Source organism: Dromiciops gliroides, chromosome 1 (genome assembly GCF_019393635.1).
Source record: "Dromiciops gliroides isolate mDroGli1 chromosome 1, mDroGli1.pri, whole genome shotgun sequence".
Classification (NCBI taxonomy): Eukaryota; Metazoa; Chordata; class Mammalia; order Microbiotheria; family Microbiotheriidae; genus Dromiciops; species Dromiciops gliroides.
Genome location: NC_057861.1, coordinates 483,009,170 through 483,026,122, shown reverse-complemented (window position 1 = coordinate 483,026,122; position 16,953 = coordinate 483,009,170). Strand labels below are relative to the sequence as shown.

The 16,953-nt window shown below is 38.9% G+C and overlaps 1 protein-coding gene across 2 annotated transcripts in view; it reads right to left on the bottom strand.

Moving 5' to 3' along the window:
- Positions 1–908: 908 nt before the first annotated feature.
- Positions 909–16,953, bottom strand: part of APTX (aprataxin) — a 28,866-nt gene continuing 12,821 nt past the window's right edge. For both annotated transcript variants that reach the window (XM_043985081.1, XM_043985168.1), the window contains exons 3-8: positions 16,254–16,300; positions 12,695–13,027; positions 8,959–9,018; positions 7,329–7,555; positions 3,909–4,012; positions 909–1,199 (exon numbers count right to left, since the gene is read on the bottom strand). In XM_043985081.1, the coding sequence (XP_043841016.1) occupies positions 1,045–1,199; positions 3,909–4,012; positions 7,329–7,555; positions 8,959–9,018; positions 12,695–13,027; positions 16,254–16,300 (926 nt within the window). In that variant the 3' untranslated portion in view covers positions 909–1,044. The remainder of the gene's footprint in view (positions 1,200–3,908; positions 4,013–7,328; positions 7,556–8,958; positions 9,019–12,694; positions 13,028–16,253; positions 16,301–16,953) is intronic.

Here is a 16,953-nt window from a genome sequence, read left to right as displayed (position 1 = left end):
GCCTTGTCAATCGTCCTGAAGCCTTGGTGAGGTCTGAGCCAAGCTCTTCCTGACTCCAAGAGCAGAACTTGATTCCCTAAACCTAAATGTCTCATGAATCATTAACAGAGAAAATATACAATATAGCCCTAATTTGAAAAGTCAACATCAGCGGTCTACTGGAACATGATGTTAAAGAAACCAAGAGGGGCAGGTAGGTGGCACAGTGGATAGAGCACCAGCCCTGGAGTCAGGAGGACCTGAGTTCAAATCCGGCCTCAGACACTTAACACTTACTAGCTGTGTGACCCTGGGAAAGTCACTTAACCCCAATTGCCTCACCAAAAACCAAAAACAAAACAAAGAAACCAAGGTTGAAGGCACCATCCTTCTTTAGGTCACCTAGATTTACTTTGGTCCTGAGGAAGTACCATGTAGCAGAAAGAACACTAGGCTCAAAGGCACAGCTCTGCCACCTAACTGTATGATCATGGGCAAGTAATTTTACTATCCTTATTCCTAGAAAAACAATTTTTTAAATGTATGTCTAAACAACCTGGACTATCATGCACATGCAGCAGATAACCCATTAGTTGTTGTTCAGTTGTGTCTTATTCTTCATGACCCCAAGGACAAAGTATGTGGGGTTTTCTTGGCAAAGATCCTGGGGGGGGTCAGCCACTTCCTTCTCCTGTGTGTCCTCATTTTACAGACGAGGAATTGAGGCAAACTGGTTAAGTGACTTGCCCATGATCAGAGTATCTGGGTATCTGAGGCTAAATTTGAACTCGGATCTTACCAACTCCAGGCCAATGCTCCATCTATTGCACCACCTAGCTGACCCCAACCCATTATTGGGATATGTAAATTCTTAACTTGGAAATGTGACTAAAACCTCATTTTCATGGTTGAAAGAATAAGGTATGGCATTTTTTCAAATGATTCATTTTAATTAAACAAGTACCAGTTCTTCTGCTTCTAAAAAAATCCAGAATAGGCATTAGGAGTACAATCCTGACACCCAGACTTCAGAATCTCTTCTTAAAACTGACGAGTTCAACAAAATCACTTTGATCCATGTTTCCTGAGATGATCTTTCAACTGGGGGATGGTGGATTGCTGTTCCTTGCATATATGACAGCGCAGTGGTAGCTTTAGAAGGTCAGATGTTCCTTCTGGAACAGTCACTTTTCGATTTTTCTGGATCATTTTTATTACATCTATAGGGAGAAAAAAGAGGTAGAGATTTAGACTACTCTTAATAGGATAGACAGAAGAGGTACAAATAACTGAGCTAAGGAACTTCTCAGTATAGCATCATATTTTGGAATCCACTCACTGGATACTAGATTTCACATGAGAAAAAAATAAACCTGGCTTGGTTCCGCACTTTCATGTCTTCTACTGCAAGAGATGAAATTTCATTAAGATATGCTATACTTTAAAATACTCTATCTACATAAAACCTTTCACACTTGTGGTCAGAAGTATTCTTTGGCAAACAGGGGAGAGAGGAAATTACAGAAGATAAAATAGATAATTTTGATTACATGAAACAAAAGCTTCTGAACAAAGATAATTAATGGCAAATAGCCTAAGACACGAAACAGTCACATGAGAAAAATAAGTATCTGCCCAACTATCTATGTATCCGTTTATCTATTTTTCTATCCATCCAAAAGCCAATGCCCAATGGCTTTCAAAAAGAACATTAGGGGGCAGCTAGGTGGTGCAGTGGCTAAAGCACTGGCCCTGGATTCAGGAGGACCTGAATTCAAATCCAGCCTCAGACACTTGACACTTACTAGCTGGCAAGTCACTTAACCCTTACTGACCTGCAAAAAAAAAAAAAAAGAACATTAGTAACTTTGAAGAGAGTGGCTTCAGTGGAATGATGAGGCTACAAGCCAGACTATGCAGAGTTAGGAGGAGAGTGAGAGGAAAGTGAAGGTATAAATTGTAGGCTGTCTTTTCACTGAGTTTAACCAAAATAAAAAAAGGAAAAGGGGGCGGAAATAGTTATTGGTGATAGAAAGATCAAGTGAGGGTTTTTTGAGGGTAAGAGAGGCATAGGCATGTTTATAGGCAGTAAAGAGGGAGAGTTTGAAGATTAGTGAGAGGGGGATGATGAGAGGGAAATCTGCAGGAAAAGCTGAATGGGATCACTTGTACACTTGGAAAGAAGAAGGGGTACATCTCCATTTGGGAGGGGTAAAAGAGGATATAGTGGGGGAAGGCATCTGAGTGATAGGAAATGATGATGGGAGAAGGTGGAGCTCTTGGCAAATGGCCTCAAAAATAGAAGACAATTTATAACAACATAATTTCTTCCACCCTGACTGAAGCAAGGCTTAATTAAGGAGGAGAAATGAAGTACCCAAGAGTCTTCCTTCAGATTGGAAGAATCCAAAAAAGGAGGAATAGCCTAAAAAGGGATTGAACTTCCCTGAATTGGCTCTGCTTTAGACTTTATGTGACTAATAACCTTTCTATTCTAACCATAAATGTTATCTCCCTTCTGGTACACCATTCAAATTACAGCCAATTCTTGATCATCCATCCTGGTGATAGGGAAAATATCTAGGAAAAGCAAAACAGTAAATCCACAGACATATTTATATGCAACCACAGATCAAGTTAATCTCAGAAACTTGGACTTAAAAGTGCCTCTTTCATGGGGCAGCTAGGTGGAGCAGTGGATAAAGCACCGGCCCTGGATTCAGGAGGACCTGAGTTCAAATCCAGCCTCTGACACTTGACACTTACTAGCTGTGTGACCCTGGGCAAGTCACTTAACCCCCATTGCCCCGCAAAACAAAACAAAACAAAAAAAATAAATAAATAAAAATAAAAATAAAAAAATAAAAGTGCCTCTTTCTTGCTTGCAGTAGTTATCTCCAACAGGATCTAGCTAACAATGTGATGGAAGAGATAGAATACCACTAAGAGACTGCAGAAAGTCTCCTAAGTGGGTATAGGTTACCTCTTTTCCAAATAAAATATAACAACTACTCCATGCATGCCAAATTTGTGCAATGAAAGAAGTCCACTACCCAGCAGATGGTTCATTTCTTTCAAACATTCAGTACAAAAAAATTCAAGTTCAACCTAAATATCTGGACAGTTCTTGGGGGTTTATGATATATAGGAATAAAATAGGAGTTTATTCAGAGAAAAAAGCATAAATGTACTTTTTAGGGGGAGATCTATGACAATTCAGGAATATATATATATGTATATATATAATATACATACATATATATTAATGAGCTAAAATGTTTTTTAAATTAATTTCCTATTGCTATAGATCAGTTTTAGGGAAGCATATTTTAATTTATTAATATTTTATACCAATAAAGAAGTGACCATGAGTCTCCCTGGCTTCTCATGGTCTCAGACTGAGTGGTGAAGAAAGCAGGGAGAAAGCTTCAGTATGGTGGTTAGCAAGAGCAGGAGAAAAGCCCCAAAAGCCCCATGCTGTCTCCAGCACGTGGTCTCGAGGAGACCTAGAGTTTTTATCCTCTTTTGATAGAGGATCAAAGCTAACTGGTTAGCATCATTCAATTCCATCTGTTGACATGACTTGAGGGTGGTCTACATTAAAATGAATTCTATAGACAACACCAGGGAGAAGAATGTAAAAGAGCCTCCCTGAAGGGCAAAGGCAATGTCCATTATCTAGATGTGGTTTGATCCTATCAGTCCGTCACTGAGCCAGACAAAAGAATCTACTTCCATTTCTCTTGTTCCCTTGAGTTTGTCCCAAATAAGGTCTGAAATTTCTGGAGAGAGGGGGAGAAAGAACTAAGAAGCTGATTTCTGAGTCCCCCCAAGAAATCCATTACTAATAATTATTTTTTCAAAGGTTGTAATTAAGGAAATTACCAGAAAACAGGAAAATAAAACATTAAAAAAAAAAAGTTGTTTACCTTGTGACTCAAGGAAGTAGTCTGTATTGAAAGAATTCCAGTGTTTTTTATTCTTAAGGCAAGGAGAATCAAAATCCTGACTGATAACATGAAGATGCACGTGGCTAGATGGTGGAGAAGGTGAAGAAAGGATGAAGAAAAAGTTACTTTGAATGCAGTTTTAAGAAGTTCGAAATTATGATAATGACAATTATAGCTAGCATTTATATAGAACTTTAAGGTTTGGAAGACACTTTACAAATGGTATCTCATTTAATTTTCACATCAACCCTGTGAGGTGAGTGCTACTATTATCCACATTTTATAGCTGAAGGAACTAAGGCTGAGAAAAATGAAATGATTTGTGTTTGAGGCAGGATTCAAACTTCAAATCTTCCTGATTCCAAATCCAATCTTCTATCTACTATACTGCCTAGCTTCCTCAATATTTCCCAAAATTTAAATGGTTTCTTTAAAACTAATGTGACTATTGTGCTGTAAGAAATGATGAGCAGGAGGAGTTCAGAGAAACCTGGAGGGTCTTACGTGAGCTGATGATGAGTGAGATGAGCAGAACCAGAAGAACATTGTACACAGTATCATCAACATTGAGTGTTGGTCTACTGTGATGGACTATATTCTTCTCACCAATGCAATGGTACAGAAGAGTTCCAGGGAACTCATGATAGAAGAGGATCTCCAAATCCAAGAAAAAAAAAAAGAACTGTGGAGTATAGATGCTGAATGAACCATACTATTTCTTTTGTTTTGGGTGCTATTGTTTTTTTTTTTCTCTTTTGAGGTTTTTCATTACTGCCCTGATTTTTTCTCTTATAACAGGATTAATGCAGAAATAGGATTAATGTTATTATGGATATATATATGTGTGTGTATAGATATATATATGTATATGTACATAGATATATAGATATAACCTATATCAGATTACCTGCTGTTTAGGGGAGGGGGAAGGGAGGGGAGGGAGGGAGAAAAATCTGAAATTGTAAAGCTTGTATAAACAAAAGTTGAGAACTATCTTTACATGTAACGGAAAAAATAAAATACCTTATATGTAAAACTAATGTGAATATTGGGGAGGGGAGGAGGGAGGAGAGGGAGAAAAATTTGAAACAAAAATCTTATAAAAACAAATGTTGAAAACTATCTCTACATGTAACTGGAAAATAAAATATTTATATGAAAAAAACCTAATGTGAATATTATTGTATTAAAAATGATGAATATAAAAAATTTAGGAAGACTTTTATGATCTGATATTGAAAGAAATAAGCAGAACTAGAATAATTTACATGATAACCATAATAATACAAAGGAAAACTGAAAGAATTCAGAACTCTGATCTGTGTAATGACCATAATTTCAGAAGACTGATGAGATCAGTTAACAAGCATCTATTATTTTTTGTTTGTTTGTTTTTGTGGGGCAATGGGGGTTAAGTGACTTGCCCAAGGTCACACAGCTAGTAAGTGTCAAGTATCTGAGGCCGGATTTGAACTCAGGTCCTCCTGAATCCAGGGCCGGTGCTTTATCCACTGCGCCACCTAGCTGCCCCAACAAGCATCTATTATTAAGAACATACTAAATGACAAGCACTGTACTAAGCTGTGGGGACACACAAAAAAAGCAAAAATAGTCACTGATCTCAAGGAACTTCCATTCTCTCTCTCTTTTTTTTTTTTTGGTGAGGCAATTGGGGTTAAGTGACTTGCCTAGGGTCACACAGCTAGTAAGTGTTAAGTGTCTGAGGCCGGATTTAAACTCAGGTCCTCCTGAATCCAGGGCCGGTGCTCTATCCACTGCACCACCTAGCTGCCCCTAAGGAGCTTCCATTCTAATGGGAAAGACAATACGTAAACAGCTAGGTACAAATGACATCTATACCTGGTAGACAGAAAGCAATCAGAGAAAAAGCTTCTCTGGGCAGCTGGAGGGATTGGGAAAGAACTCCTGCAGAAGTGGGGATTAAAGCTTGAAATCAGAGGTGAAGCCAGAAGTAGAGGTGAGAGAGCAGAGCGCTCCAGGAGTGGAGGACAATTAGTGAAAATGGGAAAGGTCCTAGAGGGACTCAGCCGTCCCTCAAACACTCCAACAAAGTTCCAAAAATGAACCAGAAGGAACTACAATGGAGAAAACCAAAGAGAAGTGGCAACAAATTCCCTCCAGCGCACAACCACCCAAGAAGACTGCCAAGGAGAGGCCAGGGAAGAAGGCAGCACAGTAAAAGAAGGAGAAGTCCTGGCTTGTCATAGCAGCAGGAGACAAAGCCAACTCCTTGCACAGAGACACGGCTTCATTCGTCCTGAGACATATAAAACAATGTTTTTCTGCCATCCTCACCCACTCCCAACTTTGCACTGAAGTCACTGTGTATCCAAGAATATGCTGATAATACTTTAGTAGGTCTTACTGAGTTCTTTGTAGCCTCTTTCATCCTCTGCAGCAGATGCTGGTACATTAAATCTGTAATTATTTTCATTTAGATATTTATGATAGGCAGTGCAATGTGAGATGACTAAACACCCCATGGAATGTGCATTATTGCCTCTGGACACACAATAAAACCAACTCTGTCAAATCCTTTATTTGCCCCTCTGAGGAGAACTCAGGGGTTGTCTTCCAACTTCCAGTTTTGCCTTGGGTAACCATATTCAGATTGACACAATTCACTCACCACCATGCTGCTCACTTAAGTCTGGATACCACCTCCCTTGGCCTACTCTATCACCTCTAACTGGAGGGCTAAAGGCAGAGAACCAAACTCCTCCCAAAGCCTGCCTTTACAGAGAGCAGAAATTGGACTTCCAGCTCACTCGGTTTTGCATCAGCAGGTATCCCTGTGCTGAGCACTCCCCTCATGTCTCCTCCCACCTTTACAACCTCCTTTTGTGTGCTGTCTTCCCATTAGATTGTAAGCTCCTTGAGGGCAGGATCTATCTTTTTCTTGTTTGTATCCCCAGCATTTACCACAGTGCCCAGCACATAGTAGGTGCTTAATAAATGTTTACCGAATTGAATTCAATTTCTCTGGAGTGTGTTTACTCACTGATCACTAGTTAAGGCTCTCACATTGAGGGTACCAATAGCTGAGTTGAAGTTTAAAAATAGTCTACAAATACTGAAATTTTTAGCCTCCTATACCTCCTCTGCTGCAACTCTACCCCTCCCTCTCACTGCAGAATCAGAAAGGGCTGAACACGGAGTGCCATTTGGCATATTTCTGTTTTATGGGCTGCCGTGGCCAAATAATTCATAACCAAATGGTCTAATCATCAGTGATGGGGCTCTCTGTACTTAGTGGGGCTAATCCTCAAAAAGCTGACCCCAAATATGCCTAAACTGTAGCCAGGGATCAGAAACTCTTCATGAGGGTACAGTGCTCAGGAGAACTAAATGGTCCCCAGCACTACAAGAAAGTCTTACCTCATGCTAGGAATAGCGTGGTAACCCAGCCGAAACCGTGAGTGCTTGGAGTCTACACATTCTTTAATCATCTTTTCTCCTATAGCATGCATATGTTTAAGAAGCTCTTCATGTTGTTGGTTTAGATTCTTCAAAGTGGAAAGGGAGACCCACGGTAACACAAGCCAGTGGTATCGAGCTTTAGGATATTTGTCATTAATCACAACTACCTGATCATCTTTGTAAACCTAATAAAGGAGAGAGGAATACAAAAATACAGCACACACAAACAAGATTTCTCAAATTTACTAGTGGGTTCTGCCTGGAGCCAATTGACATGGCACCTCTCCATTTTAGCTTTTCACATACTAGTCCAATTCCCTCCAAAACACTGGTTGGGGTGGTCTCAAGATCACTAAAAAGTAGCCTGCTAAGGGACTTAAAATGCCAGAGTAAAAAAATTCTTCATTATAGGAATGCAATTTAAAAACAATCTGTTGGGGCAGCTAGGTGGCACAGTGGATAAAGCATCAGCCCTGAATTCAGGAGAACCTGAGTTCAAATGCCACCTCAGACACTTGACATTTACTAGCTGTATGACCCTGGGCAAGTCACTTAACCCTCATTGCCCCACCAAAAAAAACCAAACAAAATAAAATGGATATGTCCTTTCCATTTACATTCTTGCAGTCCCCATTTACATTCTTGTAGTCATTACATATTCAACATAAATGAAATAATGCAAAAAGAAACAACATTCTATGATGATAATGACCAAGGTAAGCCCTGTAGAAGAGTTGCAAGGGAAACGTGTTTATTAGTTTTGAAGAACTGTTTTCCCTCTTTAAAAAAAAAAAAAAAACTCCTTCTTACAAGGGCTAGGTCTCTAGGCAGAAGAGGGCTATATTCAGAAACAAATCTGATATAAAAATCAAAAGGCATTAATAAAAATAAGATAAAAATTAATCTGGAAGCTCTTTATAAAAAATGGGTTTTTATTTATTCACACAGAAGACAGTCAATATAAAGAATTCCAGGAGCAGCTAGGTGGCACAGTGGATAAAGCACTGGCCCTAGATTCAGGAGGACCCAAGTCCAAATCCAGCCTTGGACACTTGACACTAGCTGTGTGACGCTGGGTAAGTCACTTAAACCTCATTGCCCCACAAAAAAAAAAAAAATTCATTAATAGTCAAAATGTAATGACTGGCTCTTTAAAAATGCATCACTATGGGGCAGCTAGGTGGCTCAGTGGATAGAGCACCGGCCCTGGATTCAGGAGTACCTGAGTTCAAATCCGGCCTCAGACACTTAACACTTACTAGCTGTGTGACCTTGGGCAAGTCACTTAACCCCAATTGCCTCACTAAAAAAAAAAAATGCATCACTATATGTTAACACACAACTTTCTTAATAGAATTCTTAGGGTGTGATGTATGCATGCGCACGCGCGCGCGCACACACACACACACACATGCAAAATCTCCAAGGGACGGACATACACAGCCTTTCTTCCAAGAAGTTCTACAGACCTGAAAAACTCATTTTTCTCATTCTATCCCACTGGTAGTATAGATGTGGGTTCTATGAGATGGTTATTTTTTTAAAAGAATTTAAAATATTTCAAATATTTTTCAGTACTTTCTCGTACCTGCATTTTGGGGTCATGCATAGAAATCTTCAAACCTTGACTCCAATGTCCAAAGGATGCCTGTGGTAAAAAAGAGAACAGTGTTCACAGAATACCATAACATAGAGCTTACAAAGACTCTTCCTTCCTTACAACACAAGTTTTTTTTGTTTGCAATTCTCTAGCAAATACTGGCTTTTTAGTCTGTTCTACCATCATTTTCCAGTAACCATTTTTCTGTCACAAAAGCTTCTCATTTATGTTCATTAAAAAAGTAAAAGTTAGCAACCATGAATATATTTTTCTTTCTCATTTAAACTATAAGAGATACATAAAACCCTGGTATAAGGACAACACTGAGATAATACTAATGACATAGTACTCCTTTCCATTAACAACTTAATTATTTCAGGAAATCTACTTGAAAAGGAAGTTTGAGTGTTTGTTGGGAAGTACCTGTTATATGAAAATAAAGTATATTGACATATTTTAGACTAATTTAAATAATAAATAGCACATTATGAAAAAAACAACAGATATTAAAAGGTAGAGCTTTTTAAATATCTGAAAATCTATGTCAAATGGAAACCTTAACTATGCCATTATCCTGTTTAAATCTGACTATTTAAAAGGATATGAAAAGTTTCAAAAGAAAGAGAAACCACTCTCCAATAAACTGTTCAAAATCACTGATAATTGGATAAATGCAAATTTTTAAAATTCTGAGGTATCACCTATACCCATGAAATGGGTAAAGACATTTAAAGATGTAAAAATCCAATGGTGAAGGGACTATGAGAAACTAGACCTGCTAATTCATTACTGCTCAACTATGATTTTGACCAACTGCTCTGAAAAACAATTTGGAATTATGGAAAAAAAAAGTTTCTAAATCAATCATACTCTCTGACCGAAGCAATGCCACTATTGGGTTCATACTCCAAAGTGGTAACTGACAACAAGAAAAGACCTATGTATTTAAAAATATTCATGGTAACACTATTTGTAAGAGCAAAAATCTGTAAACAAATTACATGCTCTGCTAACGTATTTGTGGTAGAGCTGTGAAATGGTCCAACTATGCTGGAAATCAATTTGGAATTCTGATAAGAAGTGACTAAAATAAGGTATCATGTTTTTGGACACAAGTATATGATGTCAGGTGTTTGGGTTGGGTTTTTTTTAGGTGCTGGTTAGTTTTTCTTTTTTCTCTCTTTTTTAATTCTTTGTTTAAGAAATGATCCTTTGGGGGCAGGTAGGTGGCACAGTGGATAGAGCACTGGCCCTGGATTGAGGAGGACCTGAGTTCAAATCCAGCCTCAGACACTTGACACTTACTAGCTGTGTGACTCTTGGCAAGTCACTTAACTCTCAATGCCCCACAAAAAAAAAAGAAAAAAAAAAGAAATGGCCCTTTGAGGTGGAAAAATGTTCTGTAAAAACAAATTATCTTGGGGCAGCTAGGTGGTGCAGTGGATAAAGCACCAGCCCTAGATTCAGGAGGACCTCAGTTCAAATGCAGCCTCAGACATTTGGCACTTACTAGTTGTGTGACCCTGGGCAAGTCACTTAACCCTCATTGCCCCACAAAAAAAAAAAAAAAGAAAGAAAGAAAAAAGAAAAAAAGAAATGGCCCTTTGAGGTGGAAAAATGTTCTGTAAAAACAAATTATCTTGGGGCGGCTAGGTGGCACAGTGGATAAAGCACCAGCCCTAGATTCAGGAGGACCTGAGTTCAAATGCAGCCTCAGACGCTTGGCACTTACTAGCTGTGTGACCCTGGGCAAGTCACTTAACCCTCATTGCCCTGCAAAAAAAAACAAAAAACAAAACAAAAAACAAATGATCTTAATAAACATTATTTTAAAGAATTTTTTTCAAACTGTAAGCTCATGAGACTGAAAAGCTTCTTTACAAACTATATTAATGCCTCTTGGATAAGAACGGAAGTGGTCAAAAAGTTTGTTATCCAATATATAAACAACACATATAAGGCTAATAGCCATTCCCCAGTAGATAAATGGTCAAAGGATATGAACAAGTAGTTCTCAAAAAAATTACAAAGTATTTACAACCACATGGAAGAATGCTCCAAATCACCAAGAATAAGAGAAATACAAATCAAAACCACCCTGAGGTTTCACCTCACAGCCTACAAGTGGGGAAAAAAGGACCAAAAAATGACAATAGTCAAATAAAGTGATTCCATACCCTTTGAACCAAAGATTCCATTACTGGGCTTATACTTCAAAGAAGCTAATGGATAAGAAAAAAAGGCCCTTTAAACTAAAATATTTATAGCAGCACTTTTTGTGAGAAGAACTGGAAAATAAGTGGATGCCCATTAACTGGGGAATGGCTAAACATTTATGTGGTACATAAATGTAATAGAATAGTATTGTGATGTAAGAAATGTGTGTGATAAAAATAAAGAAGCATGGAAAGATCTATAGGATCTGATGCAGTGAAATAAGCACAACCAAGAAAACAATATTCACAGTAATTACAACAATATAAATGGAAAGAACAATTACACACCAAAAAGTCCAAAAGTAAATGTAACAAAACAATAATAATCAAGAGGGACTCAAATGAAGAGATATGAGAAGACATCCCTAACCTCCCCCTTCCTAGAAAGGGGAAGTTCACAGATGTTATACATTGCACATGTTTTCAGAATTTCTCATTGTATTGATCAGGTGTGCTGACTTTTTTTTCCTCTCTAAAGAAATATTATTTATCTTATAAGATGGCTCTCAGAGAGGGGGAGGGATACATGGGATATTGTGGTGATGTAAGAAACAAAAAACATCAATAAAAATTTTTTTAAAATTAAAATGTGCTCAATATCTGGGGAATGGATGAGGAAACTAGTTTATGAACGTAATAAAATATTGTATGGGGGCAGCTAGTTGGCACAATGCATAGAGCATCGGCCCTAGAGTCAGGAGGACCTGAGTTCAAATCTGACCTCGGACACTTGACACTTACTAGCTGTGTGACCCTGGGTAAGTCACTTAACCCCAATTGCCTCACCAAAAAAAAAGAGAGAGAGAGAGAGAGAGAGAGAGAAAGAAACAACAAATATAAAGAATTTAGAAAAACATGGGAAGATTTGCATGAAGCATGCAAAGTGAAGAAAGCATGGCCAAAAGAACATTAGCTATAATGATAACAATGTAAATGAAAACAATGTTAAACAACAACAAATATAATGAAAAATATGATAGAAGTTAAAGCACTCATCCTTTTTTTCTGTTAGCTAATAGAATGCTTAAAAAGTGGGAAAGGGGATGTATGCTATTTTATTCTTATTTTATTTTATTTTTGTTTTGTTTTCCTTTATTCTTTTTTTTTTGTTTGTTTGTTTGTTTTTTTGGTGAGGCAATTGGGGTTAAGTGACTTGCCCAGGGTCACACAGCTAGTAAGTGTCAAGTGTCTGAGGCTGGATTTGAACTCAGGTCCTCCTGAATCCAGGGCCCGTGCTCTATCCACTGCGCCACCTAGCTGCCTGGTTTTCCTTTATTCTTTTAGAAGAATGCATTCTGTGGGAGCTTTGTGTGTTTTTGCTGGGATGTACCTACATCAAAACAAAATGTGTCAAGAGAACATAAATAAAAATAAAGCACCTTCTACCCCATGTTTAATTTTCAAGGGAAGGAAATTACTTATTTTAATAATTAGAGGGAAACCCAAAGATCTTGCTATGAGCAAGTAACAGTCTTTTCATCACTATCTAGTTACTTCCATCCATTCACCTTTTTGCTGGAAGCGTTGTCACCTTTTTTGAGAGCTGCAGCAGATGTGGCATTGCTTGACTCATGAACTGACGTGCCCTCTGAATAGTCCAAAAGTTCCATTTCCACCACCTTTTCTACTTTATTGTCTTCATTCTTTTCATCCTGGTGACTGTCACAAGGCCTCTTCCTCTTCCTTTCTCTTCCTAGGGCAGGTCTCTCAGTTTCTTCTACAAATTGTACAGTGTAAGGGTAAAGTTCATTCACAATGTAGAGAATCTGTCCTGGCTTTAGCGTTGCCTCCTGGTCTTTCCCAACAATTACTGAGTCAACACTGGTTGGATTGACTCCCATCTGTGAAAGAAAGAACACTGAGAGTTTCCTAAGAGATACAAACATACTTATGTTGCATATATCAGAACTTTCTGATAACAGAGAGAAGAAAAAACATTTCTGAATCTAAACAATGCACTTTTATGCCAAGAAAACTAAAACTACAGAGCTACTCCCTGGAAATCAAAGTTTTCTGTCAAAAAAGGAAAGAGGATAGGTAAAAGGAAGTATACAAAGGAAGGGAAAGACTTGGTGATTTTAAGATTATAAGTTTAAATCCAAAAGGGCCTCTATATAAAACCAACTGCTTCATGAGGTTATTTCAGGTTTTTACTAATCTTTAGAGCTGTAGCCTTGCTAGGGCGACTCCCTTCCCTTTCAGGAAAGGGAGTCAGAAGGAAGCAAAAAAAAAAAAAAATAATAATAGTTCAACCCAGAGCCTAATTGAACAAATGTGGAAGAAAAAGAAATAAGAATTAGAGTGGACATGAGAGAGGACTCTCCGGTATTTAGAAAAGAGAGAAGGAGAAAAAGGATAGCAGAGTAGACCGAGAGCTGGCCTTAGAATCAGGCAATCCCACTTTTTAGATGTACTTGCTGTATGAAGCTGATCATTTGGCATCTTGACGTCCCCAGTAATTCTCTAAGATTAGAAGGGGAAGAGAAGGTGCCAATCTGCACTGGTAGAAGTTTCTTACCAGGAGCTCCCTAGCCCGATGAAGTCATAGGTCAGGTTTTAAAAAACCCCAAACTAGCAGGGTGTAGGGGTGGTAGGGAGGGCACAGAAGGAGAATAACTGAGTCATTAAAATGAGAAATAACTAGCAGATGGACCAAATGCAGTCAGGGTAAACTGGAAACAACTTCCTAGAATAAGAGACACAACATACATTTAGAGAGAGCTTCTACATTGGCAGCTGTACTTGTCATCTTCCTAACTCACAGGGAACTCTCTCTTATTCTCATACTCCCAAGTATCTGTTCAAATAGGTCTGAGCATGAACAAAGAGAAAGTTGAGAGGTTAGAGAGGGAGAAGAGGGGAGGTAGATGGTAAGGAAAGGATGGGATTCTTCTTCAGGATTACACAACACTTAGAAATAACTGTTTCCCAGGTACTGGGAAACCACCTCCCAATACTGCTTTCCCTAGCCAAATAAACTGCTTGGCTTGGACAGAGGGAGAGGCACATTAAATGCTCTGGGGCTGTGTCCAATGGCTGGGAGAACATCCAACTCAGGGTTCAGATTAAGGTAAAAGAAATCTTTGCTTTGCCAAGTAGCTTGAGCAAATCTGATGCAGTGCAGCAACATGGAAGGGATTGCTGTGTATCTATTCTCAGTTAACAGAAGTCCCTAATTTGAGGAGTAGCTTCCAGAAGTTCAATTATTAGATGGTTATTTGAATTCAAAATATTTTTGCACCAAGAAAGACATTTTTAAATAGCTGAACTAAGACTACTATAAGAAAATAGGACTTTGTGAAGTTTTCTTTTCTATATTCCATCTTTATTGGCTGGGCTATCAGGGTTATTAGGATGGCAATCCCTTCTTCATCTCTCCACTGTTATCATTATTATTCTTCGAACCTTGGTATAGCCACCCTTTTCTTTCCCCTTAGCTTACCCAAGAGCCACTCTGAGAGGATGGATTTTTAAATAGAAATTTACTGATGAGTAAATAAAATATAAAGGAAAATAAACCTAAAAAGTTCAGAATGGAACTGATACATTTACCTTTCCCATTTGCAAGCCTGGGCCAAACTAATAAGCAACTCAGCTAATTCACCTCCCCACCTTATTCACTGCCAGCTTCCTTTACTGGCTCCAGATCCAGCCAACATTTTCTTCCATACCACAGTAAACGGTTCACCCCAAGATCTTTCCAGCTGACAATCCATTCCATACACACATGCGATTCCACCATCATGAAGGGAAAGCATTTCTTCATAATGGAACAAAGAATTCTTACTTTGGTTTGATTAATGTAAAGGCTGACTCGGGGCAGCTAGATGGCATGGTGGTTAGAGCACTGGCCCTGGATTCAGGAGTATCTGAGTTCAAATACAGCCTTAGACACTTGACACTTACTAGCTGTGTGACCCTGGGCAAGTCACTTAACCCCCACTGCCTGCCCCCCGCAAAAAAAGGAAGAAAAAATCATATATAACGTTAAGGCTGATTCTCCTCTTGAAAAAAAGCTTCAGGGGCAGCTAAATGGTGCAGTGGATAAATCACCAGCCCTGGATTCAGGAAGACTTGAGTTCAAATCTGACCTCAGACACTTCCTAGGTGTGTGACCCTGAGCAAGTCACTTAACCCCAACTGCCTCACCAAAAAACAACAACTAACAAACAAAAAAACCCCCAAAGCTTCAGAGGCTCCCCATCATGCTTTAGGATAAATACAAATCCCTCTGTTTGGTATTTAGAGCCCTCACAAACTGACTTCAGCCAATCTTTCTGGCCGATTACACATTACTCCCCTGGCAGGCTCCAGTCAAACTGGCCAACTTGATCTTCACCGCATACCACCTTGATGCTTTTGCGCAGACTGCCTGTCTCTCTCTGACCTAGAATGTTCTCCCTATTCACCTGTACCTCTTGGAATCCAGGTTTCCTTAAAGCTCAGGCCAAGGGCCTCCTTCAAAAAGCCTTTCCTGATCCCTCTTATGTGTCTCCCTTCTTATCCCCCAAATCACTGTGTGGTATATTAAGAGCACAGAATGAACAAAGTAGAGCCACATTCAATTCAACAAACATTTAAGAAAACCAAGTGAAAGGCACAATATAGGGCACTGGGAACCACCCCCCCCCCCCGCCCCAAAGTGCTGGACAATGTTGGTACTAATTTATGAAACTAATCTTTCTTATAACAAAACGAAAAATAACCAAAGTCTAAGGTTGTAGGTATTATTGGCCTACTCTTTTATATTGTTTTAACTTTTTTTTAAGTGAGGCAATTGGGGTTAAGTGACTTGCCCAGGGTCACACAGCTAGTAAGTGTTAAGTGTCTGAGGCCGGATTTGAACTCAGGTCCTCCTGACTCCAGGGCCGGTGCTCTATCCACTGCGCCACCTAGCCGCCCCTTGTTTTAACTTTTGAAGGCTTGTATATTGTAAGAGATTCAATGAGAACCCTGGGGTTTTGTATAATTTGTCAAAACGAAATTAGTCAATAAAACAATTAAATCTAAAAGAATTTAACAAAAACAAAATGCTAAATAAACACAAGTAAACCAATAAGTACATACCTGCTTTACTTTGACATAACCCTTATTGCATTCTGCTTTCAACTGTACTGAAAGAGATTTAAAAATAAAAATTAATACTCTAAGAACATTTGTCCCTACTCTTCCTGGAGGAAAGAACAATCTTAGTATGGAACATGACTCAATGTGGTCCCACAAGATTTCCCCCAATCACTTCCTAAATGGGAAGCCTGCATAATCACCATTTTCTTAAGGCCTCCATAAGTCTTTTGAAGTCTTTTTAAACGCTGGCACAAGTAGACAGCTTCAGAATTTATAATGTTGGCTGAAGCACCCAAGAGACATAGGCCTAACTAAAAGCTTACATGACAGTTTTTCAGGGTAACAAAAGGATGTTTAAGGCTGCACATCAGGTGTAAAAGAAAAACAATACTCTGGGGATTTCACTGTGCTACTACTTACTCTCATACCCCAAGAGATGAAGCCCAGGAACCCATACCCAAAACCCCAAGGAATAGCATCAACCCCCAGACCACTGACACTGCTACCAATCCAGCTCCTGAAGCCATCACTCATGGAAGCCACACATGTGGAGATGCAGCCTGACAACTAATGTTACAGGCGCTGCCTCCTCAGCAGCCACAACTATTGAAAACCAGAAAAATAAAGTTCTTCCCAAAGTCTCAGGCACCGAAAATGTTCAACATCAGAAACAGCTGTGGTTTCATCAACAACAATGACC